Consider the following 27184-nt stretch of genomic DNA (forward strand, 5'->3'; position numbering starts at 1 on the left):
TTAACATGTTTCACATTTATTTTCAGTTTGGAATAAGTACTGCATTTTAACAAATACAAGCGCATTTTTTCTCTCCATTAAATATTAAAAATGTATTCTTTCCACAGAGTTCGAGATTTACACTACGAAACCTCAAGGCTGCCAAAATGAAGTCATGTTTATTTGTATGGCCCATGATCAGTCTCAAAAGGCCGAACAGATCAAAGACTATTGCAAACTATTATTACAGACTATTATGACACCATCCGCTGATCTAAAATCTACATGAGGGCAAGGAAAAACGTAAAAACCTCAATATGAGGAAAATGAATAAACCTTGAGAAGGAACCGCACATGAGCTAATCCCCCTTCCAGGATGACCAGGCTCCAATGGATGTTGCAATAATAAATAATACACAAATATTGCCAACATAAAATATAGGTTATTCATATGCAGTTCCACTGAGGTTTCAGAACGAATCTCAGGGGGAATAGCTATCCACAGCACCAGGGCCCTAATAGAGAACGCTCTCGAACCTGCAGATCTCTTCTTAGCTCTTGGGATGACTAGTAGAAATAAAAAACATTTTGCTAGATAACAGGCAAATATGTATTATAGCCCAAAAATATAAATAGGGTGCAATTATTATAAAATACAGTCTGCATTTACCATATATACAATTTCAAAATTTGTACTAATACTTTTTAACCTATGAATGATTGGATTTCGCACAGTGGCTTGTTTTTTCACATTATTTCATGTAAGTTTCAACAATCATCACAATGTTAAACAAAAAAAAAATCACCCGAAAAGGAAAAATGGAATGAGGAGTTGAAGCATTATATAAGATTAAACACTTCTATCGACCATTCCAATCTCTACTTGGGCCTGTGCATCCATGATAAAGAAATGAAATAAAATAATAGTTTTCCCTAAAGGATGCTTATCTAAACCGGGTGGCGACGATGACAAGGCCAAAACCTAACCACGAGAAGACCACTAGTGATACAGATAACAGAAGAAAGGTCATTCTTTTTTTATATTGCTGACCAAAACAAATGTTAGAAGCACGAAGAAAAAAGAAAATCATCCTGAAATATATATAAACACAAAAAAAAGCACAGCGAAGGAAACAACTCTTTAGTGTATCTGAATAGGAATCACACTTTGTGTTTATCATACTTTCAGGACAAAATGTGATCTCTTTTTTCTATAATTTCTTTCTACCACTGAGTAAAACTATTGTGATAATGAGATGTAATTCCTTTTCATGTCTTGTGAATCACTGGTGCTTTGATGGGTTTAGGTGTCGATGCTCACTGGATATTTATTACATACAATGCTCTGTGATTATGGTCAACGATGTATCATGTAAAGTCTGTTGCTACGCACATGTATAAATACAGTATGCACAACCACAGCATTTTGCCAGGTATAAGGAGCACCAGGTGAACTTTCATATTTATAGTTAAGTTTGGTTTAAGGTGTGCATAGTCCAAAAAATACGGCACCAACTATCCCATTTAGACAATTTTTTGGCTTTCTACAATGAAAACATTCATCCTCAAATCCTTACAATGTCCTTCCTCGTACACTAATCCTATTGAAAAATAATCACAACCGTAAAAAGGGTTCTCTTTATTGAAATAAACGTCCCAAATATAAATCAATCATCGCCAAACTTGATTTTCTTGCCTTGGTAAGCCAGAATATGCCCCTGTTGCTCTTTTCTTTTTTTACTGGCCTCCCACGACGGATGAAGGGCTTGTTGCGGCGGCCGATGGGCGGGACCTCCTCGGCCACGCCCTCTGGCTGTTGTCGGCGTCCGATCGGATCGCTGGGCGTCTGGTTTATTGAACTTGTTCGCCGTTTTGCCCTTTTGAAACTTTCTGACGTTTTCAAACCCTGCCCGACCCCTGCCGATGGCTTTCCCTCGACCACGCTCACTCGGGCCACGCCTGCTCGCACCCCGCCCAACCCGCTCGGGTTTTGACAACGAGCAGAATACGGTCTCAAGTTTATTTGCTCTCGTCTTTAATCGCGATTCGAGTTCACCGAGTTCTTGCTGGTTCTTGTCACTGGGATTCACTCCTCCCTCGGTGTCTTTTTCAGATGCTTCAGTTGTTCGAGTAGTCTTTTTCTTGAATTTATTCACCTTACCCACAAAAAAGTCGTCGTCGCTGTCCTCCTGCGAAGACTGCTCTCGGAATCGTTCCTCTGTGCTGTCGTCAAAGTACGGCTTGTCCTCGCCTTCAGAGAGTTCTGAATCACTATCTTCGTCTTTTGTAGGCTTCTGTGCTGGCTTTGGTTTATTTTGCCAAGTCTTAACTTGGACTTCGGGTTGATGTTTGGGAGCCCTAACTATGACTTTGGGTTGATGTTCGGGAGCCTCAACTTGGACTTCGGGTTGATGTTCGGGAGCCTCAACTTGGACTTCGGGTTGATGTTCGGGAGCCTCAACTTGGACTTCGGGTTGATGTTCGGGAGCCTCAACTTGGACTTCGGGTTGATGTTCGGGAGCCTTAAGTGGGACTTCGGGTTGATGTTCGGGAGCCTTAAGTGGGACTTCGGGTTGATGTTCGGGAGCCTTAAGTGGGACTTCGGGTTGATGTTCGGGAGCCTTAAGTTGGACTTCGGGTTGATGTGCGGGAGCCTTAAGTTGGACTTCGGGTTGATGTTCGGGAGCCTTAAGTTGGACTTTGGGTTGATGTTCCGGAGCCTTAACTTGGACTTCGGGTTGATGTTTGGGAGCTCTAACTTTGACTTCGGGTTGATGTTTGGGAGCCTTAACTTGGATTTCTGGTTTAGGCTCTAGAGCCTTAATTTGGACTCCTGATTGATGTTCTAGAGTCCTAACTTGGACTCCTGGTTTATGTTCTGGAACCCCAACTTGGACTTTTGAGTGATGTTCTGGAGCCTTAACTTGGATTTTAGGTTGGGGTTCTAGAGCCACAACTTTTCCTTTGGCTTCTGATTCCTGAGTTTTAACTTTCTGTTTGTCCCTTTCCGTCTTTAGGGGCTCACTCTTTTTGATTGATCCTGGTCTGGCTTTTTCAGTCTCAGTTTGTAGTTTCTTTTCAGCAACCTGGTCCTTGTCAGGTCCAGACAAAGAAGTAATAGTATCTTTAGTCTCTTTAATCTTTTTCTCTCCTTTTCCGAGTCTCTTTTGTTTCAATACTTTATTCCATTTTTCTGCTTGTTTTGCTTTCCAACCTCCAGGGTACTTAACTACATCTGTGTTGTCGTTTTTCTGTTCCACTTTTGTCAGCTTCCCTCTCTTCCTTCTTTCCTCACTGAAAGACTTCACGGCGGTCCGGATGTCCTTGATTCTTTTCCTGAACTCGGGATGGGAGGCGATGCGAGCCAAAGCTCTGTCGGACATGGTGGACTTTGGGTTCTTGCAAACCTCGTCAAAGTTGAGATCCTTCTGCAGAGCCGTCTTGGTGACCTACGGGCGGATCAGAATGAAGTCGGGTGAAAAAGTGTGTGGGTTTTCTCACGGTTTTGCGGCAAAAAACTTACAAGGTCGATTGGGAGCGCGCCCATCACGTGCATCTCCTCCACTAATCTGGCGACACGCCTCTGGTTCTTCTCCATGGCTGCTTCATTCCCCTTTTTCTTTTTCAGAACAGCAATTTGACGGATAATCTTTCTGCTGAGGAGCGCTCTCACCCTTCGTACCTCTTTTCTCATATGCACCAATTCATTGTTCAAGTTCAGACCTCCAGAATTCTTTTGAACAGGAAGTTGGTGGGGCTTTTTTTGCATTTTGGAACTGAACTCATCGGTCTCTTCCTCTTCATTACTGCAGTCCTCATAAATTTCTTCCTTTGAATCTTCTTCACTCTGATCTTCTTCTGCTTCTATGCTCACATTTTCCTCCGCTTTATTAGTTTCTACATCACTTCCATTATTTGATTCTTCTCCAATATCTTTTATTTTCTTGCCCTCAATATTTGATGCCATTTTATCCATGCTGTCCTTCAAAGTAGTCATCTAGAAGAACATCAACACAAGAATGATATAAGTAGAATTAACATTGGTTGTCTATCTAATAGCATAATCTAATGTAAACTGTAGTATGTTGTGTCTTAAAAAAGGTTAAATTACTCAAAAGTAATACAATTCTGATAAACACACACCAAGGGTTCAGTTTAAAATATATTAGGTATGAAACTAAAAATGTCACTTATGATCATTTGTGTGTGTTTTAGCAGTTTAAAATAATTACATTACATTAAATTCCCCCCAAAAATTAAAAATGGGAAGGAATAATAATTTGGTTCAACAAATGTTATTTTCGTACAAATGATCAACTTTGAATTACACAACTGGTAGAATGCAGTCACCTTTTTCTTTATGAAAAGTCTTAAGGTCCCTGAGCCCTACATAACATTTGACAAGATCAGGGACATCTTGTTATTGCATAGTGCAAACGAAAACGAGTACTAAAAAGGTCAAGGAAGAATACAAATTACGGAGACAATCACTAAAGTATGTAATGATAGAATGCAAGAGATATGAAATGCGGAAGATAAAGAAAGGGCAGGTAAATAATTTGACTGAAAGGATTGTTGGACTTGAATAATAGGCTTTAAAAAAAGATTTCATTTACATTTTTAAGGAGAACAATACTTTTTAAAAGACAAAATATACTCAGTCACCAAACTGTGACCAAATGTCATCGTTTTTCCCGCCCAAGCTTGTACATGGGTTTTAATTTGTTTAGGATACCCTTAGCTTTACTCGTTATTCTAATGAATATAATTTATTTTACTGATTTAAAACAGATTACCACTAGGAGGCGCTAAAAAACAAAGTCCCCTTAAGAAACACTGATACAATTTTTGTAAAATATTTAAAGTTTTAAACAAACATTGACATTAAGCCACTTACATTCCTCTACGAATTGTGTGGTAGGTTTACTATCGGGTGAAATGGACAAGCTGTCTAACGTGGCGATGCTCGCGCGGGCACGTTTCGCCGTGCCGAACGGAAAAGTATGGCTTGAAAATTGTGTCAAAGTAACGTTAGAGGTAGAAAACTACAACAATTGACACAATACAGAGAAATAGGGAAGAACTATCGCAAGGCTCACCTTAATTAACAGTTAACACGACGTGAACATAAAGCGTAGCACGGACAGTGGCCATGTTGTATGTGATACCAATGTGTCGTTCGCGAACGAAACGACTATTGAAGCCAGCTCTATGAAGCTCCTCTTCCACAATGAACCGACCCCATTCAAAACGTTTGTCTCTCTTTTATCTGTCTCTGCCTCTATCTTTATGTCAATCACCTATCTCTCTCCTTATCGATCACTCTGTCTCGTACCCTCTTTTTCCTCTCTCTATGTCTCACTTCTCTGTTTTGCATTCTCTCTCTCTTTATATATCTATTTTTCTATTGCTCTATTTCTCTCTCTTTCTCTCTTGTTTTCTCTTTCTCTGTCAATCCCTCTTCTCTATTTCTCACTCTTTCTATCTCTTATCTTTCTCCATCACTCTCCCTCTTGCTGCGCCCCTTTTCTCTCTCTCTCTTCGTCTGTCTGTCTGTTCTCTCTTTCTCTTTCTTTCACTATTTTCTATGTATTTATTTCTCTTCCCCTCCCCCATTTTTTTCCGATTTTTTTCCTTCCTCTTTCTCTTTTCTAGCTCTCTTTCTATATCTATTTTTATCTCTTTCTCCTTTCCCCATATTTGTTACTTTCGTTCTCTCTTTCACTTTCTTTCTCTCTTCTCTATATCTTTATTCCTCCCTTCTCTCTCTCTTTCTCTCTCTCTCTCTCTCTCTCTCTTTATATATATATATATATATATATATATATATATATATATATATATATATATATATATATATATATATATATATATATATATATATATATATATATATATATATATATATATATATATATATATATATATATACAGTGCATCCAGAAAGTATTTACAGCGCTTCACTTTTTCCACATTTTGTTATGTTACAGCCCCATTCTAAATTGTATTAATTTAATTTCTTATGTCAAAATTCTACACAAAATACTCCATTATGACATTGTGAAAAAGTTTTTTTTTTTTACTTTTTTTGAATTTATTAAAAATAGAAAACTAATAAATCACATTTACATAAGTATTCACAGCCTTTGCTTAATACTTTGTTGATCCACCTTTGGCAGCAAACGCAGCCTCAAGTCTTTTTGAATATGATCCCACAAGTTTAGTACACCTATCTTTAGGCAGTTTGCCCATTCTTCTTTGCAATAAGTCTCAAGCTCAATCAGGTTGGATGGGAGACGTTTGTGCACAGCCATTTTCAGATCTCTCCAGAGATGTTCGATCGGATTCAAGTCTGGACTCTGGCTGGGTCACTTCAGGACATTCACGGAGTGGTTCTGAAGACAATCTTTTGAGATCTTGGCTGTGTGCTTTGGGTCGTTGTCCTGCTGAAAAATGAACCTTCGCCCCAGCCTCAGGTCAAGAGCGCTCTGGAGCAGGTTTTCATCCAAGATATCTCTATATATTGCTGACCAGAGAATTTTGTTTCTCATGGTCTGATAGGCATTCAGGTGCTTTTTGGCAAATTCCAGACGGGCTTCCATGTTCCTTTTACTAAGGAGTGGCTTTCGTCTGGCCACTCTACCATACAGGCCTTATTGGTGGATTGCTGCAGAGATGGTTGTCCTTCCGGAAGGCTCTCCTCTCTCCACAGAGGAATGCTGGAGCTCTGACAGAGTGACCATCGGGTTCTTGGTCACCTCCCTGACTAAGGCCCTTCTTCCCCGATCGCTCAGTTTAGAAGGCCGGCCAGCTCTAGAAAGAGTCCTGGTGGTTCCAAATGTCTTCCATTTACGAATAATGGAGGCCACTGTGCTCATTGGGACCTTCAAAGCAGCAGACATTTTTCTGTATCGTTCCCCAGATTTGTGCCTCAAGACAATCCTGTCTCGCAGGTCTACAGACAGTTCTTTTGACTTCATGCTTGGTGTTTGTGCTCTGACATGCACACTCAACTGTGGGACCTTATATAGACAGGTGTGTGCCTTTCCAAATCATGTCCAATCAACTGAAATTACTGCAGGTGGACTCCAATTAAGCTGTAGATAGATCTCAAGGATGATCATCTGAAAAAAGATGCACCTGAGCTCAATTTTAAGCTTCATGGCAAAGGCTGTGAATACTTATGTAAATGTGATTTTTTAGTTTTCTATTTTTAATAAATTCAAAAAAAGTAAAAAAAAAACTTTTTCACATTGTCATAATGGAGTATTTTGTGTAGAATTTTGAGACAAGAGATTAAATTAATACAATTTGGAATGAGGCTGTAATATAACAAAATGTGGGGAAAGTGAAGCGCTGTGAATACTTTCCAGATGCATATATATATATATATATATATATATATATATATATATATATATATCTTATCTTTCCTCATTCTCTCTCTCTCTCTCTCTCTCTCTCTCTTTCTCTCTCGCTCTCTCTCCCTCTCTCTCCCTTTATCCCCTTTCTGTCCTTCTTTATTTCTCTCTATAGGTCCCTTTCTCTGTTTTCTCTCTTTCTCTCTTTCCTGCTCTCTTTCTCCGACTCTCTCTCACACACACTCACACACACAAACTCCCTATCTCTCTATCTCTATCTCTCTCTCTCTCTCTCTCCCCCTTTATCTCCCTTTCCATCTCTCTCTGTTTCTCTCTATAGCTCCCTATCTCTGTTTTTCTCTCTTTATCTCTTTCCAGCTCTCTTTCTCTGACTCTCTCACACACACTCTCACACACACACACACATACTCCCTCTCTCTCTCTCTCTCTCTCTCTCACTCTCTCGCTCTCTCTCTCTCTCCCTCTCTCTTACGAAGGTGCTCTTGTCAATCATATTGACGTCATCTCTGTGGGTGTTTTTTCTAAATTTAAATATTTTGAAAGTTTTAATCAAATTCACTTCAATTTGGAAAAAAATAAAGCAACTATTGAATAGAAAAATATTAAATTCTAAAACGAATGACAAATGAATGTGGTACATACAAAACAAAACTCTCCAAAATCTGGAGAGACGCGTATTAACCAAAAGAGCCGAATCTAATCACTGAGCCGAGCCGAACGAACCAGTTCTTTAAGAAAGAGCCGGATTTTGTCCTTCGATGTCGTAATCACGTCAGACGTCGCGACAGCGAAGGCGGCGTGTCGTGAAAGGGGGAGGGGCTTTGCGAGGACTGTTATTATTTATTTCTTTGTTAGGCGTGTATTTTTAATAACAATGGCGACTCCTGAATGACTTGTGAACATCACCGTGAGCGAATGACAGTCTTGTGCTCGTGTCACCGAACCGACACATCGGGAAAATCTTCTGGGGGAGGATGAAGCGGCGCAATGCGGACTGCAGCAAACTCAGGCGGCCCTTGAAACGGAACCGAATCACCGAGGGTATATATAGCAGGTACAGGGGAGAAAAAACGGCTTGGAGGGATGCAATCGGAGAACAATGGCGCGGCTTTCAATGTCGTCCTTCATTTGTCTTATTCACGATATTATACATTACGAGCATTCCACAGACGGCGATAAACGTTTTGGTTAGATTTCTCACCTCAAACGTGTTGTTTTGTTCCTGGCTAGCAGCTAATAGTAGAGCATTCAAATCTGGCTCCGCGTTTGCTAGCACTCGCCCAGTGGCTAGTGTGACTCATCCCAAAGAACATTGCGTTATTTCCCTTAAATTTTTTATTCAAAGGAACTCAATCTGCCACAATAAACTTCTTCTCAACTTTAGCCAATCCCCCTTATAAATAATTGCAATTCCCCTTATTAAGCGACAATTAACCCTACCAACACAACGCGGCACCTATGGACTCACACTGGCTATGTAGAATATAAACAACACGAACAATTCTTTCAGCATATGGATTTCTTTCCCCGGGATGAATCCAAATGTATACGTGCATTACTTTTCAGACAACAAAATGAAACTCATTATGATGTATATACACATTCAATATACAATAAGGTAACACTAGTAGATAAAGTCCCCACCCTCATCAAAAATGACATTTTTACAAGTAAAGTCAGGCTTATTTGTATAGCAAGAAATCTCATCCCCGTATCCAAAACCCACATGAAGGCAAGGGAAAAACTCAACTGGTTGTTGCAAGGGCATCAACAAACAATGTACAGACATCATCAACATAAAGTATAGGTTATTTGTTAGCTATACACCATTTTTTTCCTAATATAGTAATAAATTAATAGCACTTTAAAATTGCACTGGTTTTGTATTCCTTGCAAATGTTGGTGTCATCTCAGAAAGACATATTTCAATTTTTGTCTTTTTCAATTTGGCTGTATGAATGATGTTTATTTGCGCACCTCACAAAAGATAAAACAACACAAACCACTAATTAACATAAGGGAACAGCAAAATATTTACAAAAATCAACAACAAAAACAGCTTAACAATATACTAATATTACAGGTTGGCTGGAGCCAAAGTTTTGAAGTGCCCACCCCTGTTAAGTGTTTTTATTTTATTTTTTACTTGCAGCGAAGGCATATTCAAAACTAAAAGAGGAGAACACAACTTTACCCTACAAAGGAAAATTACAAAACAACGAAATTACATTTCAAATTGCTGCCTCGAATAGCAAGTGATACCCAATGTAAATCTTTTTTTCTTTGAGGGTGGGGGGAATGGGGAATTAAACAAATTATTGCAATTTCGCTTTTTTTACATTTAAAAATGGAGAAAGATGGAAATATTTATCTTTCAAACGACAAAACTCTTGCATAAGAAGCTAATTCACAACTGGATTAATAAAACAAATCAAGGTTGCTACGACTTTGGAAAAGACATTTTCAAATTTACATTTCCAAAAGTGGGTTGTTGAGATAATTTTATATCCTGGTGGTATAATTATCTATCTAGTACTGTTATTGGATACTTTTTAAGCGTTGGAGGACAACATATGCTAATGTACTGTGGCCATGTGTACCATGTCGTCTGCTACCAGTGACCGAGACAATGGCGTACACAATTTGAAAGGTTAAAAAAATGAACAAAATACGGACAGAATGTGTGGATTGACAGGTATGGAATAAACTAAAATGTGCATGTTGTTGGTATGCAGGCTCAAAGATCCGAGGATCGCTCTATGGCGAACATGAAACACGTTTTAGTTTTTTTTACACAAAACATAAATGTATTCAGTTGCCGCATTACATGCCATATCGTTTTTTACGTTCTTCTTGATGTTTTCTGCCCCGAACAGCTTTGGTGATAAAGGCATATATAGGCACACTAGAAAAAACATATTTAAATCTGGTTCCGTGTTTGCTAACATTAGCCCAGTGACTCATCCCACAGAACATCCTGTTTTTTCCCTCAAGATAGTATTTTAAACTGACTCAAATGACAGAATAAAATAAAAAAACACGATTTTTGGGATGCTGGCTCAAAGATCCAAGCATTCTTTAATGAGGAACACTAAATAAGTTGTCCATGCAGTAGCCTGAATTACATGCCTTTTTTATCTTTTGAAGCAGTTTTACACTTTTAAGGATTTCACTTATTTGCATTAGAATCCCATTGTGTTTACAAATGTTCAACATTATTATATATTATCCATTTGGCCAATCGCCGCCATGCAATTATAGGTGATGGGTTTAGTCCTAGGGAGATTTATAATACAGTAAAATGCATTGAGGAGAGGCAGGTGAGTATGTGCCTCACTTGTCAACATGGGAATATAAAATTGAAACTATATTCAATGGTAAATGTAAACATTTTGGGATGTTCGTTTTTTTAAATTGCTGAATTTTCACATTGCATTAATTATATTACTAGTACAATTCTTCTTCTCCCTGCAGTACGTTTCTGTATCTGAAGTTCCTGGTCGTCTGGGTCTTAGTTCTGCTGGCTGACTTTGTGCTGGAGTTCAGGTTTGAGTACCTGTGGCCCTTCTGGCTTTTCCTCCGCAGTGTCTACGATTCTTACCGATATCAGGGACTGGTATGAGTGTAGATTTGGTCACGGTGATGCTGAGTCACGCTTTTTCTTGACATCTTTTTCCTGTTTTTTTTTTTTTTTTTTCAGGCATTCTCATTCTTCTTTGTCTTTGTGGCACTCACATCAGACATCATCTGCCTCCTCTTCATCCCAGTGCAGTGGTTGTTTTTTGCTGCCAGCACCTATGTATGGGTCCAGTATGTGTGGCACACAGGTAAGCATTACAGGCTTTGAAGGACAAATGATGCAAGTTGTATAATGGCCCACTTGGTGGTTAAAGGTATTCTCAAATCTTCAAACTTTCAAAATGTGAAGAAAGGTACATTATTTTGTATAAAATCTAATGTATTTCATCTGTATATTGCAAGTATTTTACAAGGAAGTGCACTTTGAAGACAGCTTGTCATGTGAAGATCACAGAGGAAGGCGCTCACCGTATTGGTTTACGTGTTGATAAAGTCAAAGAGGTTACGAGTGTTTTAAATGAAGTCTTGGAAGTTTTTGTGGAGAATGCCTAGGAGTTGACACAGGTGGATGCTGTAATGGTACAACAAAGGGCGAGAAGACAAAAAGGAACTAACTGTAAAAAACAAACACGGAAAGCCGTCGACACAGAGCTAAGTGGGACGATCAACAAAAAGCGGGGGCAGCCTCTGCAGAAAAATGCAAGGAAAAAACCGTCATAGAGAAGCCGGGCTAACCTGAAACCAACAACGAAAAGCGTCAGAGGCTATGGCGACAATTGTGAAGCGGGACAAAATAAGCTAACCAAGGAACACGGCAAAACCGGCGCTAATGCAAAAGACTCACCAAAAGCGGCCAGGTTACTCGGAATCCAACAACATAAAGCGGCAATGTGGTCCTAAATCCGATACATATCTTATCTTTTGGAATGCTGTGTGAATGGTCGGAACGCATTCATGCGACCTGCGACTCCCTACTCACATGTTTCTGTGGACAGACGTGGCTTCCACTGGCCTACCAAACGCCATTGTCAAAATCCTGGTTCTCTTTATTCTTAATCTTCTTTTTAAAATGATGCAGTTGTACATGTGCTGCCTCCGGTAGCACAAAAACTTTATAATTGCTAGATACGCTCTGCCATTAACATCCATGAGTACTTCAGCAATCACTGAGGAAATAATGTGTGATGTCTGTGCATGCAGGTCATTTGTATTCACACAGGATTTCACATACTTGTCACATTGAGTTTAAAATGTGAACGATCTCAGATAAACATCAGATTTCACTCCCAAAAATCGGAAATGTGAATTTAGCTTTTTCGAGTCCCACGGCGCGTGAATTGCCTTTTGACATATTTGCATTATAATACTTATGGAAGGAACACTGCATGTTCCGTACCGAATTGAAAAAACAAATTCGGTTTCAGAATTTCTTTTTTAAATGCCTCCTAAAATAATACCAATTCTATGCACATGTGTTCCCAGAAAGAGGAGTGTGTCTGCCTACGGTGTCATTGTGGATCCTGTTTGTGTATATCGAAGCGGCCATTCGCTTCAAAGACCTGAAGAACTTTCATGTTGACTTGTGTCGACCTTTTGCCGCTCACTGGTAAGTCTTTCAATTCTGGAAAAGGTCAATGGTAAGAGTGCTTGTTATGAAGCGCCACCTTATAATGTGCTCAGGTGGCACTGATAGAGTCTTTCAAAAAATGGCCAAATGACTTAAACGTATAGCAAAAATACCTCAGTTAATAGATTTTGTGTTATTACCTGCATTGTGGCATTTTTCTGTGGTGATTTTTTTTCTTTTTTACAATACAAGCGAAAGCAAATTTTGCTTATAATTCTTAATCATTTTCATAACTACTCGAACTAAAAAAAGGTGGATCATTTTAAAGATAAATGTATTACCTTACTTTCCTTCATGTTTTGAGTTTTTCCTTGCCCTCATGTAGGTTTTAGATCAGGGGATGGTGTAATAATAGTCTGGGGTTTGCAATAATCTGTGGTCTGTGCAGCCCTTTGAGAATCTTTGTGATTAAGGGCTGTACAAATAAACATGACTTGACTTTACTGGACTTGAATAAAAAAAGAGAACACTTTGTGTTAACATGTGTCTTTTCGGCAGTATCGGCTACCCGGTGGTGACGCTGGGATTCGGCTTTAAGAGCTATGTGAGCTACAAGATGCGCCTAAGGAAACAGAAGGAGGTACAAAAGGAAAACGAGTTCTACATGGAGCTGCTGCAACAGGCTCTACCCCCTGAGCAACAAATGCTGCAGCGACAAGAGCGGGAGGCAGAAGAGGGTGAGCTGAAATCCATAGGAATTTTCAAAATCAACTCATTCACTGTCGGCTAAATGAGGAAAAACAGGTTTGACGTATGTAATGGTCTACGGTACTTGTTGTGTAAAATATTTGCCGTTTTTAGCCGTTGATGCAGTGTTTCCCAACCTTTTGCGAACCACGGCACGATTTTGTTTAAAAAACTGGGGAGCACACCATCTGTTGAAAATATTTGCAAAAATTCCTGGCACCAGTTTTATTTCAAGGTTAAATGATCACGTTGCCTAAACTGACAGTATATCCATATCCAAGTTAATATATTTAGCACTTCTCAGATACCAAAGTGCAACTAGAAGTACTGTATAAAAACATGCAATGTACAATGAGATAAAACCAGTATAAAGACCCCCCTGAGCAAAAATAAAGGATATCTTTATGAAAATGAAATGAAATGATCTGCATTTATATAGCGCTTTTCAAGTCAATGACTTCCCAAAGCGCTTTACAATGTGCTCCACATTTCCCAATAGCGGCCCTGCAGCCATGTAAGGCGCTAACCTGCTTATTGGGGGTATTAGGGGTTCAGTGTCTTACCCAAGGACACTTCGACATGTAACACGGGCGAGACGGGATTCGAACTGGGATCCCTTGATCCAAAGACGAACGCTCTACCACCTGAGCTACTGCCGCCCCCTAATCTTTACACCAACATGTTTTTTTTAACTATTGTAGAAAGCAGTTAATAGCAATGTAATATTCTTTTTGATCAGATTACTTTAAATCCTGATTTCTGGCTAATGTTACGTTTTTCTCATGATTTGTGATCCCAGTTGTACAGGTTATTAATTTTGGGGAATCATTTTATTGTAATTTTAAAATTTACTATATTTTAACCTGTTTTTCATGGGTGTTTTGAGGGTATTTAATTTGTCTTCCAAAAATAAAATTCAAAATAAAATAAAAAATATCTGCCAGTAGAAAAAAAAATATTGTACTACATCTTAACTTTTTTTTATATAAAATAAGATAATAGTTAAAGTCATTTAACTAATTTTCAAAATTTTAACTTTATCTGATTTGTTTTAACTTTGCAAATCAATCTTAAACACGGTCATCAAACAAAATAGGTTCTTAAATATAAATTTCTGTTATAACTTATGAGCGTATAATTAGTTTGTAAAATAAATTGCTGCCACCCACTGATATGGACTAATGTTACAGTTACTCAGCTGATCACTAGAAGAAAGCGAAATAGATCGAACAAAGGTGTGCTTTTTGTTTGCAAAGATCAAATTGGGAAATTTTCTGCAGCACTATGGACAAGGTCCCAAGCACACTGGTCGAAAAACACAGCTATAATGGCAGCGAATGAGTTAAATGTATTAAACATGTCGAATGTAACATTTCACATTTCTTTTTCTGATAACGGAATACTGTTATTCTTCCTTATTTTTCTTATTATTATTACTTTTCTTGTCTTTCAGCTAAAGTGATTTCGGAAACAGAACCTTCCATCGGGTCTCAGAATGGAGGTCCCCCCAGTAAAAAATCCACGTCAGTCCCATTGCCAGAATTGGAGTACAGGGAAAAAGGGAAGGACAGCACTGGGAAAGAGCGCGAAGGCAAAAAACAAAACACAATCGGAATAAATAATAACATTATACACACACTGGACTCCAAACTACAGGAGACGGAATATATCGAAAACTACATCAGGGCAAAGAAACTGAGCAACAACGATGCGGCGGGTGAGCACGCGCACAGTGATTCTAATACGCTCGAAGTGGCGGCAAGCGGAAAAAACTACAAAAACGCCGCGGGAAGCGGCGTCTGCAACGTGTCACCGCGAAATCACAGTTTCAGCAACGGCAGCGTTCCGACAGGCTCAACCGCCAATAAAAACGACAAAAAGCAGAAAGGGGGTGGCAAAAGTCCCAAAGATCCGCTGGACAACTGCATCCCTAACAACCAGCTGGGGAAGATGGATGCTTTAGTACGGTAAGAGATCAATTCAAACTCATTCACAGGGTAGGTTTGTGTGCTTGATATCCTTGAAAACGCTTCAATCATAATGTTTTGATTTTAAGGTTTGAAATATGCTTGAATAATTGCGTGACACACTTGTAAACGCTTGAAATTGTAGCCATGTCTTTCAGCAGTCTGATTCAGAGCTAAGATCAAGCCTAAAGAATCCAGCCTGACCCGACCGACACCTATTTGGGGACGGATTTTACTCAAAAACAAATGAACAATTAGTCACAATTCACTCAAAATATCAGAATATTATCTTGATAAATGCACATGCAAGATAAAGTAAAATCTCAGATATATTTGTGTAAAATACATGATTCACATCTGATTCTTTCTTTCAATTGTACTGGAGTAATTGTAAATGGGCTTTTAAGGCCTTTAAAAAGTGCTTGAATTAGGCCATGCTTTGTTATCGTTGGCCGCATACGTCAAAAAGTTGGAAGTCATTGCTTGTTATTGACGGTTGAAAATGTCAAAAAAAATAAGTAATCCCGGATGACAGGAAAAATGACCTCTCCTGCACTTAACAAACAAGTCTTGTGTTTCTCTGAATTTTTAACAAAAAGGATGGAGCAGGACGTGAAACGCCTGAAAGCAGACCTGCAGGCAAACAGACAGGTGGAGTCGGATTTGCGGGGTCAGCTGTCCTCTCTGACCAGCCAAGATCGCAACCTCCGCTCTGAACTAGGCCAGCTCCAGCAGGACAACGAGCTACTCCAGAACAAGTGGGTGAATTGAAAGCCAAGCTGCTTGTGAACTCTTGTTTTGTGATACTATTGTCAATCATCAAAAAGGTCTACGGTCTCGGTTAGGTTGGGCCACATTGTGTTTAACACAAAAATTAGAATTAGAATTGATATAACAGACAGCCATTCATACACTCACTCATTCTGAGGGACAATTTGGAGTCACAAATTAATCGGAGTACCCGTAGAAAAACCCACACAGGCAAGCGCAGAACATGCAAAAACCGCTCGGATAGGATGGTAGTCGGATTTGAACCTATGGCCTCAGAACTGAACTGAAAGGGATAAATGAGAGAAAAGAATGTCAGGATAAATCAAAATAAATATTTACAAGGTAGTGGAGTCCAGCCTATGTTGTAAATGCATCATAACAATAGTGCAATGAAGAATTGTGCAACTACAACAAGTCAAAGAGGTGGTGGCCAGGCTGAAAAGAGTCCTTTATAATGTTGTTGGCTCTGTTGCCCCCATGCTCACCTCACTATTTGAGAGCCACTCCTCTAGAGAGAGTTACGCCCAAAAAAACATAGAGTTAAATGCTGCGGTTTGTTCATTTGGGGTACCTGGAGTTTGTATTCTTATTTGTGCTTCTTAGCACTCCATTTTGGTTGCCCAATATCAGGGTTCTCCAACGTGCCCACGCAACAGTTTTGAAAAGAGCTCACCAGTGCTGGGTCATTGGAATTTTCTCGTAAACATTTTTTTAGTAGTTGATTGAGCCTATGTAACTCTACTTCCAATAGAAAATGGGTTAATAACCTAGTGATAACATTTCTGTTATGTTTTAAATGCATGTCCAACTGGGTTCCCTTTGCGTTTATTAGGAACAAAACTTAGCTCTCAGCTTGAAACAAGCGGCAACTAATGGTCAAATAATTAAAAAAAGGTAAAACATGGGAAATTTATAAACAAAAATAACCTGCCAGCAAATTGTGTTTGGAAAGCTGATCAATTATTAATTACTATTATTTTTTTATCTCCAGAGCTTGGTTGATATCGGTCCTAACTCGTCGTTGGTTTTGGAAGTTGCATGCCAAAATGTCTGTTCCGCCTCAATGTAAGATTTAACACTGTGTTGACAACAGGCTCCACAGTTCGGTCCAGGCCAAGCAGAAGGACAAGCAGACCATGTCCCAGCTGGAAAAGAGGCTGAAAGCGGAGCAGGAAGCCCGAGTTCTCGCCGAGAAACAGCTGGCTGACGAGAGGAAGAGAAAAAAGATGGAGGAGGCCACGGCCGCCCGAGCAGTGGCCCTGGCCGCGGCCAGCAGGTACGAAACGAGAAAGTTCCAATTATCAAAGAGCAATCGAAGTCGATTCTTGTTTTCCCTTGCAGAGTGGAGTCGAACGATTCACTCCGCGGTCGTATCAGAGAGTTGGAGACGGACTGCAAGAAGCTCGGCACGGACATGAAAGTGAAAGATGAGCAGATTAGAGATCTGGAGGGCAAGTGCCAGGTAAGCTCCAGGAGCACAAAGTCGTCGCTATTTAATCTTAGTACCTCGGTTATACTGCATGCATTTCATCCGCAGGAGTTGCGCAAGTACAAAGAGAATGAGAAGGACACCGAGGTGCTGATGTCGGCTTTGTCCGCCATGCAAGAGAAGACTCAACACCTGGAAAACAGCCTGAGCGCCGAGACCAGGATCAAGCTAGATCTGTTCTCTGCACTGGGCGACGCTAAAAGGCAGCTGGAGATAGCGCAAGGTCATTTTCTTCATCTTACCTCTTTAAATGCCTGTCCTGTACTTAACATACAAGTGAAATGAAATGATCTGCATTTTTATAGCGTTTTTCATGTCAATGACTTCCCAAAGCGCTTTACAACGTGCTCCACATTTCCCAATAGCGGCCTTGCAGCCATGTAAGGCGCTAACCTGCTTATTGGGGGTATTAGGGGTTCAGTGTCTTACCCAAGGACACTTCGACATGTAACACGACGAGCTGGGATTCGAACTGGGATCCCTTGATCCCAAAACGAGCACTCTACCTTCTGAGCTACCTGCCCCAAGTCTTGTGTTTATTGGCATAACCCTTGATCGCAAACTAAATAAAACTCTGCATTGAGTATTATTAAAAAACCTTGAGAATCGAATGCTCAAAAGTAATTGATTTTATCTTAGAATGTCAGATGCTTTATTTAGGGACATGATTTGTTTTTCCCATACCTGTCAAGCTCCAGGGCTCCATGCCCTTACAAACTGTCGTATTTTCCCTTTCAAAATACAAAATAATCTTACACCATATTTTTTTTTTCAAACGTTTTTATTTATGTAGTTTAACATGTTATATTGTACATGTGTTTCGTTATATCATATATATTGTTCATTAACATTTTGATTGTGAGATACTGAGTTGCTCGACATGAATGAGGTTTATTATAAAAAAGGTTCAAAAATGAAGTAGCATGGACATTCACCGTAGAAGGAAAAAATACATGCAAATATAATTATGTAGAATAATGCATTTTTTAAATTCAAATTATTAATTCATTTTCTGCATTAAATTATTGTTGGTAAAATACTGATTAAAGGGATAACCACAAACCTGTCTTTTTTTCATTTTCTCCTTTTATACTTCCTTTTTTTCTTAACTTCTTTATACAACATAATAATTTGTGGTATAATGCATCAAAGCAAGTGAGCCGTTTGAGAGCCGGCTCTCTTTAATGAGTTGAGCCGAAAACGCCGGTTCTCTAAAAAGAGACGGACTTCCTTTCACTACATAACTACCACATGAAATCCGAGGCGGCAGACGCATGCGCACAGTAGCATCAAACCGCTCGCTTTGTTTGCAACGAAAAAAAACGATACCAAGATAGCGGCGAACTCGTTTAACTTGATTCATTTGCCGTTCATACCGGATGGTACCCATAATTGACAAATTTGCGTTTTTCTGTACAGATTTTCTTCTTAAAATGCATAATAAACTTACTTTGTACGGCTAAAACGTACAGGTTGACAGGTATGTTTTCCCCACCAAAACAGATAACCAATAAATTAGAATTGTTTTGATTTTCATTATGAACACCATAGTGAACATTGTTTGCAACGAGATTAGACATGGCACTCCTCGATAAACGACTCGTAAGGATATTGTTTCTTTTTTTTTGCGCCGTATTGTAGAATTAAACAAGATACATTCATATATATCTTATAATATATGTTGTATTGATTTGAAAATCAAGCAATAATTTATAAACTGTCATATAAAAATCTGTTTGAAAAAAAAAATCTCATTGGTCGAGAAACTAGTATCCCCTCTCGATGGCATGAGGTTCGCTGAGAAGGAGCTGACACGATTGTCCGCCATCTTGCTGCCGCGGGTACCCCCAAAAACCTTGTTAGAAGAAAATAAGCAGAGAAATACAGACGCTCCCCTACTTACGACCATTCGACTTATGTGAAACGGTAGATGCGAACTTTTTTTTCAGGATGTCGAAAAAATATCCAGACATTGCTGTAAGTTGGATTACTGTAGTGCTGTGGTGGCGCTGTGAGAGGTCACCCATTATCCACCCTGAAGAAGAAATCCGGCTTCTACTTACTAGTTCGCGTGTAAACATAAATTATTACGTGTACTGTATCTTTACTGCGCTAAGAACGTTGACGTTTTTGCTGTTTGATATTTCGTCCATCCATTCAATACGGTTGGTGTAAACTGTAAAGAGGAGGCGAGCTGTCTGTTTTAAAATGAAAGTGGAATAAGGAAGCTTGATGCGGTTGAGAAAATGGTTAGAACGCTTTTTTTTTGGGCCACATTTTTACCAGTAAGGAGTAAGTAGCCTAACTCTTGAAGGCCATCTTCCAAAAGTAAGTTGAACTTCATTTTATTTATCTTTATAGAGCATGTCATTTTGTTTATTTTATTATGTCTATTTTTCAGTACAAAACAATAGTGGTTACTTATACAAGCCTCAAACATACTTACAAAACTCAATTCCAATGAAGTTGGGAAAGTGTGTTAATTGCAAATAAAAATTGATCCAAGTAAATTGCAAATTCTTTTCAACCCATATTTAAATGAATGCACAGCAAAGACAACATATTTATTGTCTTCACTCATAAACTTTATTGTTTTGGGAGAAAATCATCAACTCTGTAATTTGATGACAGCAACACGTGCCAAAATAGTTGGGACAGGTGTCAATAACTACTCAGAAAGTGGATGAATGGAAATCAACCAACTATTTGCAGGTGAACAGATGAATTAGCAACAGGTGAGAGTTGTTACTGGGTATAAAAAAGGGAGACCCGAACAAGCTAAGTCATTCACATGCAAGGATGGGGCGAGGTTCACCTCTTTGTGAACAACTGCGTGAGCAAATTGTTGAACAGTTTAAAAACAACATTCCTCAAAGTACAATTGCAAGGAATTTAGGGATATCATCATCTACCGTCCATAATATTGTGAAAAGGTTCAGGGAATCTGGAGAAATCACTGTGCGTAAACGGCATGGCCGTAAACCATTATTGAATGCCCGTGACCTCCGAGCCCTCAAGCGGTACTGCATTAAGAACCGACATCAATGTGTAAAGGACATCACCACATGGGCTCAGGAACACTTTGGAAAACCACTGTCAGTCAATACAGTTCGACGCTATATCCGTAAGTGTGGGTTAAAACTTTATGTTGCAAAGCGTAAGCCATTCATCAACAACATCCAGAAACGCCGCAGGGTTCTCTGGGCCCGAGCCCATCTAAAATGGACTGATACAAAGTGGAAAAGTGTTCTGTGGTCTGATGAGTCAGTTTTCCAAATTGTGTTTGGAAATTGTGGACGTCGTGTCCTCCGGTCCAAAGAAGAACAGAACCACCCAGACTGTTATGCACGCAAAGTGCAAAAGCCAGCATCTGTGATGGTATGGGGGTGCATGAGTGGCCAAGGAATGGGTAACCTGCACATCTGTGAAGGCACCATTAATGCAGAAAAGTACATTCAGGTTTTGGAACAAAGTATGTTGCCATCCAAACAGAATCTTTACCATGGGCGCCCTTGCTTCTTCCAGCAGGATAATGCCAAGCCACACACTGCACGTCTCACGACAGCGTGGCTTCGTAGTAAGAGGGTGCGGGTGCTTGACTGGCCTGCCTGCAGTCCTGACCTGTCTCCCATTGAAAATGTGTGGCGCATTATAAAGCGCAGAATAAGACAAAGGAGACCCCGGACTGTTGAACAGCTGAAGCTGTACATAAAGCAAGAATGGGAAAGGATTCCACTATCAACGATTCAACAACTAGTCTCCTCACTTCCTAAACGTTTATTGAGTGTTATTAAAAGGAAAGGTGATGTAACACAATGGTGAAGAAGCCCCTTTCCCAACTACTTTGGCACTTGTTGCAATTATAAAATTCTAAGTTTATCATTATTTGCTTATGGAAATAAAGTTTATGAGTTTGAACATGGATAATCTTGTCTTTGTGGTGTATTCATTTAAATATGGGTTAGAAAAGGTTTGCAAGTCATTCTATTCTAATTTTACTGACATTTTAAACTTTTTCCCAACTTCAATGGAATTGACTTTTGTATATAGACATTAAACATACAAAATATTGCACTGAAGCAACTTATGAACAAATTCAACTTACGATTGATCGTCCGGAACCTATCTAGTTCCTAAGTAGGGCAGCGTCTGTAGTGCAATTCAGTCTCTCATTGTTTGTATTCTTTGTGGTGCTCTGTAGTAATCAGTTTTGGTTCCGCTACACCGGGGGTCGCCAATAAGCATCTCTGGACATCTTTGACATCCCCTAATGGCGTTTTTGCAATTATGTTTGATATTTGAAAATTATATTGTTTTTGCAGAAGGACAAACATTACACGATGTTCTCACATTCTTATGAATATGGATAGATACAGTATGTGTTGCTACAGTTACAACACTTTTATAACGATTTTACATATTTGTGGCTCCAAACCTGTTTTTTGTAGTCCACTATGTCTCTTTTGACATTTTGGATTGCTCAGCCCTGGGTTAAATAGTCTCTTTACTTCTTTACCAGTGCACCGACAGCGTACCGGTTTAACATGTATACGTTCATAAAAGAGATTGAATGGTATTTTGTTGAAAGACTCGTTTTATCCATTCTCTAACTGGACAAATGTTTAATCTATCAGAGTACTCTATGCAAATCAGTCTTTCTGGCAGAAAAAAAAGCGTGATTAAGAGATAAGCTCTAATGCCTTTTCGTATGTCATCTGCACCACTGGCAGTCCAGTGGTAAAATGTCGGCACACTCACTGCCACTACTCATGTTTGATTCCCATTCCATACAATATTTTGTGATTTAGTGTAGATCAGCGATGATTATCAATGAGATCATTGCTAAAATACGGTACCGGATTACAAAGTGCACTGGATTATAAGGCGCACTTTCAAATTTCTGGACTAATTAGGGTTTTTAGGTGCTTTATAGTCTGGAAAAAACGGTATTTTTTTTTTGTTTTACAAAATCGCTGAATGCTCACTAAAAGATATATTGTTTTTGTGCCAATTTTTTCGCCTCATCGTCAAATCAACCTCATGCTAAATTTAAGAAAAAATGAACAAACCGATGATTCGACTAATCGTTTCAATAGTCGGTGACAAGTCGACGATTAAAATGATTTGCATTCTTGGCATGCACATTCCTCCTTTCTGCCAAAAGTAAAATAAAAGCATAAGAACTCTTTGAAGTCGGTTAGAGATTGTTATCACATACTTAATAGAAAAAATATGTCACTTTTCACTTTTTTAGGTACACCTCAAATGATGAACCCCACCTTTAATAAAGTTGAAAATAATCATTTGTAGTTACTAAAATGTTTTTGCTGTGCTCATTGTAGGGGTGGGGGTGTCAATTATTTAATGATCGTGACATTTCCAAGCAAAATATATCAGTATCAGATCGGTATGGATCAATACTACCCTGTTTCACTTGGATTTGAGCGATCCCAAGAGCCAAGAAGAAATATCCAGGTTCGAGAGCGTTCACCATTCGGGCCCCGGGGCTACGCATTGCTCTGCCCCCTGAGATTCGATCCGCAACCTCAGTGGAACTGTTTAATTCTAGGCTTAAGACATACTTATATTCTAGAACTTATTCTCAAGGTTTCTTTATTTTCTTATGTTAAGGTTTTTGAGTTTCCTTGCCCTCATGTAGGTTTGAGATCAGTGACCAGTACCGGGCCTTGTTGGAAATGTGTCTCTTTCTGCGTTTGCAGGTCAGATCCACCAGAGGGATCAAGAAATAGCAGAACTCAAGCAGAAGATAGCCGAGGTAATGGCAGTGATGCCGAGTCTCTCCTACTCGTCCGACAGCAGCAACCTGAGCCCGGTGACCCCTCACTACTCCTCCAAGTTCATGGACAATAGTCCCTCCTCCCTGGACCCCAATGCCTCAGTCTACCAGCCCTTGAAGAAATGACTCCACCCACTTTGTTTTTCTTCTTACCCCTCCGACTTTTGTTTTCAACTCGGTTCCTGTTCGGGTCCTTCAGAGTTGACAAGCTTCTGACAGATTTTGCACTCCGGGACTCCTGCATACATATCGACATTCGAAGGGAGCGTTTTGAAGAGGGGTTGGGAGGAGTAAATGGCGGGGCGGCGCCTTTAGTTCAGAGTTTTCCTTTCATACTCGTCATTTCCCTTAAGGCAGGGGTGTGAAACATCAGTCCCGTTGGGCGGACCAGGCCCGCGAACAGATTTAATGAATGACATGCGGTTTTAGATATGTCCACTTGATGTCAACAAAGACGGGTATCACTCCCAAAACAACCGTAGCTGTATTTCTGTCTTTCTTTCTCTTCTGTCTTTTTTCTATATCTCTTTCTATTTCTGTCTCTATTTCTTTTTCCTCTTTCTCTCTCCTTCTCCTTCTCTCTGTCTTTTTATCTCTCTTTTTACTCATTATCTCTATGTCCGTTGTTTTCTCTCTTTCTTTGTGTTTTTATCCCTCTCTCATTTTATTTTTCCCTTTCTTTGTTTCTTTCCTTCTCACTCTTGTTTTCTCTCCTCTGCTTTTTTTCTTCAATCTTTTTCTTTCTGTTTCTGGTTCTTTTTATCTCCCTTTCTCTCTCACTCTTTCTATCGCTCATGCCCTTTTTCTTTCTCTGTGTTCTTTGTGTTTTTATCCCTCTCTCATTTTATTTTTCCCTTTCTTTGTTTCTTTCCTTCTCACTCTTGTTTTCTCTCCTCTGCTTTTTTTCTTCAATCTTTTTCTTTCTGTTTCTGGTTCTTTTTATCTCCCTTTCTCTCTCACTCTTTCTATCGCTCATGCCCTTTTTCTTTCTCTGTGTTCTTATTGTTTCGTTGATCTCAAATGTTCTTTTTCTCTCTTTCTCTCACTTTTTTTCCACTCTGTCTTTTTCTTTCTCCTTTCTCACGCTGGTTCTCTCTCTCCCATTCTCTTTTTCTCTCTCGCTCCCTTTCTTTGTTTCTTCTTTTCTTCCTTTTTTTTCCCTCTCTGTTTCCATTTCTCTACCTTTCTGTTTTTTTCTCCATTCTTTTTTTATTACACTGTCTTCTTTCTCATTGTTTCTTTCATCTCAACTGTTCTTTTCCCCTTGCTTTCTTTGTCTCTTTCTCACTCTTGTTATCTCTCTATTTTTTGTTTCTTCTGTCTTTTTCTTTCCCTATACTTCTCTTTCTATCTCTTTGTGTCCCTCATTCTCTTTGTGCTCTCTTTTTTCCCATTGTTTCTTTTATCTCAAATGTTCTTTTTCTCTTTCTTCCTCCTTCTTTGATCTACTGGTCAGGCTCTGCTAGAGTGCTTTTCCTACCATATGTGTCTCCCTGAGCTGAAACGAGTTTGACACCCCTGCCTTAAAGACACAAAAGACATCAAGTTAAGAGATACATGAATGTAAAACTTCATGCTTCAAGGTCACCGTTAACTTTACGCGATGACAATTTGATGACGCCGGGAAAAAAAGTATCGGCGATATATTTACTGTGGTTGAGACATGCAGAATTGTCCATGGCACAGCCACAACTGAAAAGTACTAAATCCTTGGCCACACCAACTAAACGAATTTAAATAATTCTCAGTAAGCGCTCGTTACTTGATTTGTATTTTGTGGATTTTTTTTTACAATGCCATTAAAGGGACAGTGTGTATTATTTGACCTATAGATGTCGCTGTATTGTGTACTGCAACCAAAAACAAGCGCTAAAAATGTGTTCATTATTTGAGGATGTATTTTACAAAAGTAGTACTTCAAGAGAGTGAAAATCGATATCACCTTTATAGGTCCTTTTAAAGGAACATTGTGTAATATTTGACTCATGTCTGTAATGTGTAGTGCAAATTTACCGAGTAATAATGTGACCAAACAGCATCATTTTTCTTCTTTTTTTTTTTTTTTTTTCCCCTTCGTTTCGCAAGGTTTTTGTTTTTTGGGGGTTCCCATAGCAGTAAGATGAGGCACAATTGTGTTTTGTCATTTAATGCAAATTTCTCAACTTACGACTATATTAAAAAATGCACGATTACATCGTAGTTCATGTATTTTTCTTTCTTTTTAAATCAATCGTCTTGTTTTTATGACTTTTTTTTTTACCACTAAGAAGCACTGAATAATACACACTGCCCCTTTTAATTCTGCAGATAAACACTACAGTTAGTATTTCTATTATTTTTTTAATATTTTTTCCAGTCATTTCCTCTAACAGACGTCTATAAATGTCCGACATTTTTAGCGGGCAAGTAAAATAAGGTGTCACTAGCTTAACATGGGACTTATTTCGTTTATTTCATCCCCTCCACAATAAAAACGTAACCTAAATTTTGTCAAGAAGGGAACCGCAACAGTTTTGATGTGACAAAAATCCCCAAACCGATTGTCTCCCAATGCCTAAAAAAATGGCATAGTTGTTTACAAAAATGTACATGAGCTAACAAAGGAATGTTGATTTTAGTTTTAAGTGCCAAGTGCTGTGCGTGTTACCATTTTTACTTCAATTGATGTAATTAGCATAACTTTATTTAAAGGTGCCGTTCATTTTTTTGGTGTCACTAGAACGTGTAGAGTTTACAAGGCCAATTGTGATGAAGCTGCCACTTCGATCGTGTTATTCATACTTGTATTTATTTGTGGATTATGAGACAGTATTTTTGTATTCCTCACGGCGTTCATTTTTCAACCTGGGAGGATTTTTGTGAATTGTTGCTCATGTCTGTGCTCTTATGTTGTTGTGGATTGCTCTGATTTAGTCAATTCAGTTCATGTTGTAAGAAAAAAAAAGGGGGGGGGGCAGAGAAAGGGAAAATTGATTTATGGAATTATTATTTTTTTTCACAGGTTTCATTTGAATCGGTATCAGCGTCACAGATTTCACCCACTTCTTTTCAAGGTGTTTGCTGGAGACTGTGCAAGACTTTCAGATTCTGTGCTATTTGTGTCCAACACTTATTAAAATAATTTGTTTCTAAAACTTGGAGATTTAAAGAAAGGTTGACTGTAGTTTTTTTTTGTTTTTCCCACTACTAGATGTTTTATTTTCTTTGAAATAGTAATAATCATAATACATTTTATTTCAAAGCGCCTTTCAGGAATCTCGAGGTCGCTGTACACAGTATAAAACTGAAATGAAACTAAAAATTAGATAAACTGCACAAAATATAAAGACAGAGGTACAAATATAAATGACAGCTATGTAACTTTGAAAAAATGACCACTGGATGTTGCTATATCTTGTAACCCAAAACGAGTGCTAAAAAGCTCAACGAAGAACACAAACTTCGGAGACTCAAAGTAACCATACGCCACCACTTTTCTCCTTGTTTTTTTCCAAAGCCTTTCTTTAAAGTGGGGTGTGTCGTTTGCGGGGTCCACAAAAAGTTGAAAAGTAAATATTTTCTCTTTTAAGAATCTTGTTAACAATGGCCAACTAAGTTCACAGAGCCCTTTTGCTTTATTTTCCATTGCGCCAATCTGCTTTTAATATGCTCTTAACAGTCCAGTTTGGGGCGGAACAAACCCCCAAAAAGATGGAAAAGAAGAGTGTGTCTGAAACAGAAGCAAAGCAAGCTTTACTCTGCTGCCACCTCCTGGCTTAAAGTCATCATTGCAGACTTGAGTTTTCAGATAACAAACCCCTGCTTCAAGGCTTTTGGTTTTGGGGGGTACCCGTAGAAGCAAGATGATGGAAAAATATCTCGGGTCCCTTTAGGTTAGCCTCATTTTATGTAAAAAAGTACACATTT

The 27184-nt window shown here is 39.0% G+C and overlaps 2 protein-coding genes across 4 annotated transcripts; one reads left to right on the forward strand and one right to left on the reverse strand.

Annotated features, from left to right (window-relative positions):
- On the reverse strand, positions 1 to 8652 carry srfbp1 (serum response factor binding protein 1). Of its 3 annotated transcripts, none has more exons than XM_088329109.1 (3): positions 8563 to 8652; positions 3503 to 3976; positions 1 to 3428 (listed from the first exon to the last, which is right to left on the reverse strand). In XM_088329109.1, the coding sequence occupies exons 2-3, from the start codon at positions 3974 to 3976 to the stop codon at positions 1647 to 1649; spliced, it is 2256 nt and encodes a 751-aa protein (XP_088185235.1). In that variant the 5' UTR covers positions 8563 to 8652; the 3' UTR covers positions 1 to 1646. The 3 variants fall into 3 exon arrangements, with proteins under 3 accessions (XP_088185235.1, XP_088185232.1, XP_088185234.1); XM_088329106.1 differs by lacking the exon at positions 8563 to 8652 and adding an exon at positions 5079 to 5209; XM_088329108.1 differs by lacking the exon at positions 8563 to 8652 and adding an exon at positions 4877 to 5070.
- LOC148371181 (macoilin-1-like) lies at positions 8191 to 26430 on the forward strand. The gene is made up of 11 exons (XM_088329110.1): positions 8191 to 8415; positions 10836 to 10977; positions 11062 to 11188; positions 12423 to 12546; positions 13066 to 13244; positions 14708 to 15221; positions 15821 to 15979; positions 17086 to 17268; positions 17334 to 17454; positions 17530 to 17704; positions 23202 to 26430. Exons 1-11 carry the CDS (start codon positions 8336 to 8338, stop codon positions 23402 to 23404), a joined length of 2007 nt encoding a protein of 668 aa, XP_088185236.1. The 5' UTR covers positions 8191 to 8335; the 3' UTR covers positions 23405 to 26430.
- The last annotated feature ends 754 nt before the right edge of the window (positions 26431 to 27184 follow it).

This window comes from Urocampus carinirostris, chromosome 2 (assembly GCF_059441175.1).
Source record: "Urocampus carinirostris isolate Australia breed hairy pipefish chromosome 2, RoL_Ucar_1.0, whole genome shotgun sequence".
Classification (NCBI taxonomy): domain Eukaryota; kingdom Metazoa; phylum Chordata; class Actinopteri; order Syngnathiformes; family Syngnathidae; genus Urocampus; species Urocampus carinirostris.

Excerpts from the sequence above, each read along its gene's own strand:
- srfbp1 (XM_088329109.1), bottom strand. The coding sequence starts at position 3,976 with ATGACTACTTTGAAGGACAGCATGGATAAAATGGCATCAAATATTGAG. Across the intron at positions 3,429-3,502 it reads GCGCGCTCCCAATCGACCTT|GTCACCAAGACGGCTCTGCA; the intron begins GTAAGTTTTTTG and ends ATCCGCCCGTAG.
- LOC148371181 (XM_088329110.1), top strand. The coding sequence starts at position 8,336 with ATGAAGCGGCGCAATGCGGACTGCAGCAAACTCAGGCGGCCCTTGAAA. Across the intron at positions 8,416-10,835 it reads ACCGAGGGTATATATAGCAG|TACGTTTCTGTATCTGAAGT; the intron begins GTACAGGGGAGA and ends TTCTCCCTGCAG. Across the intron at positions 17,269-17,333 it reads GCCCTGGCCGCGGCCAGCAG|AGTGGAGTCGAACGATTCAC; the intron begins GTACGAAACGAG and ends TTTCCCTTGCAG.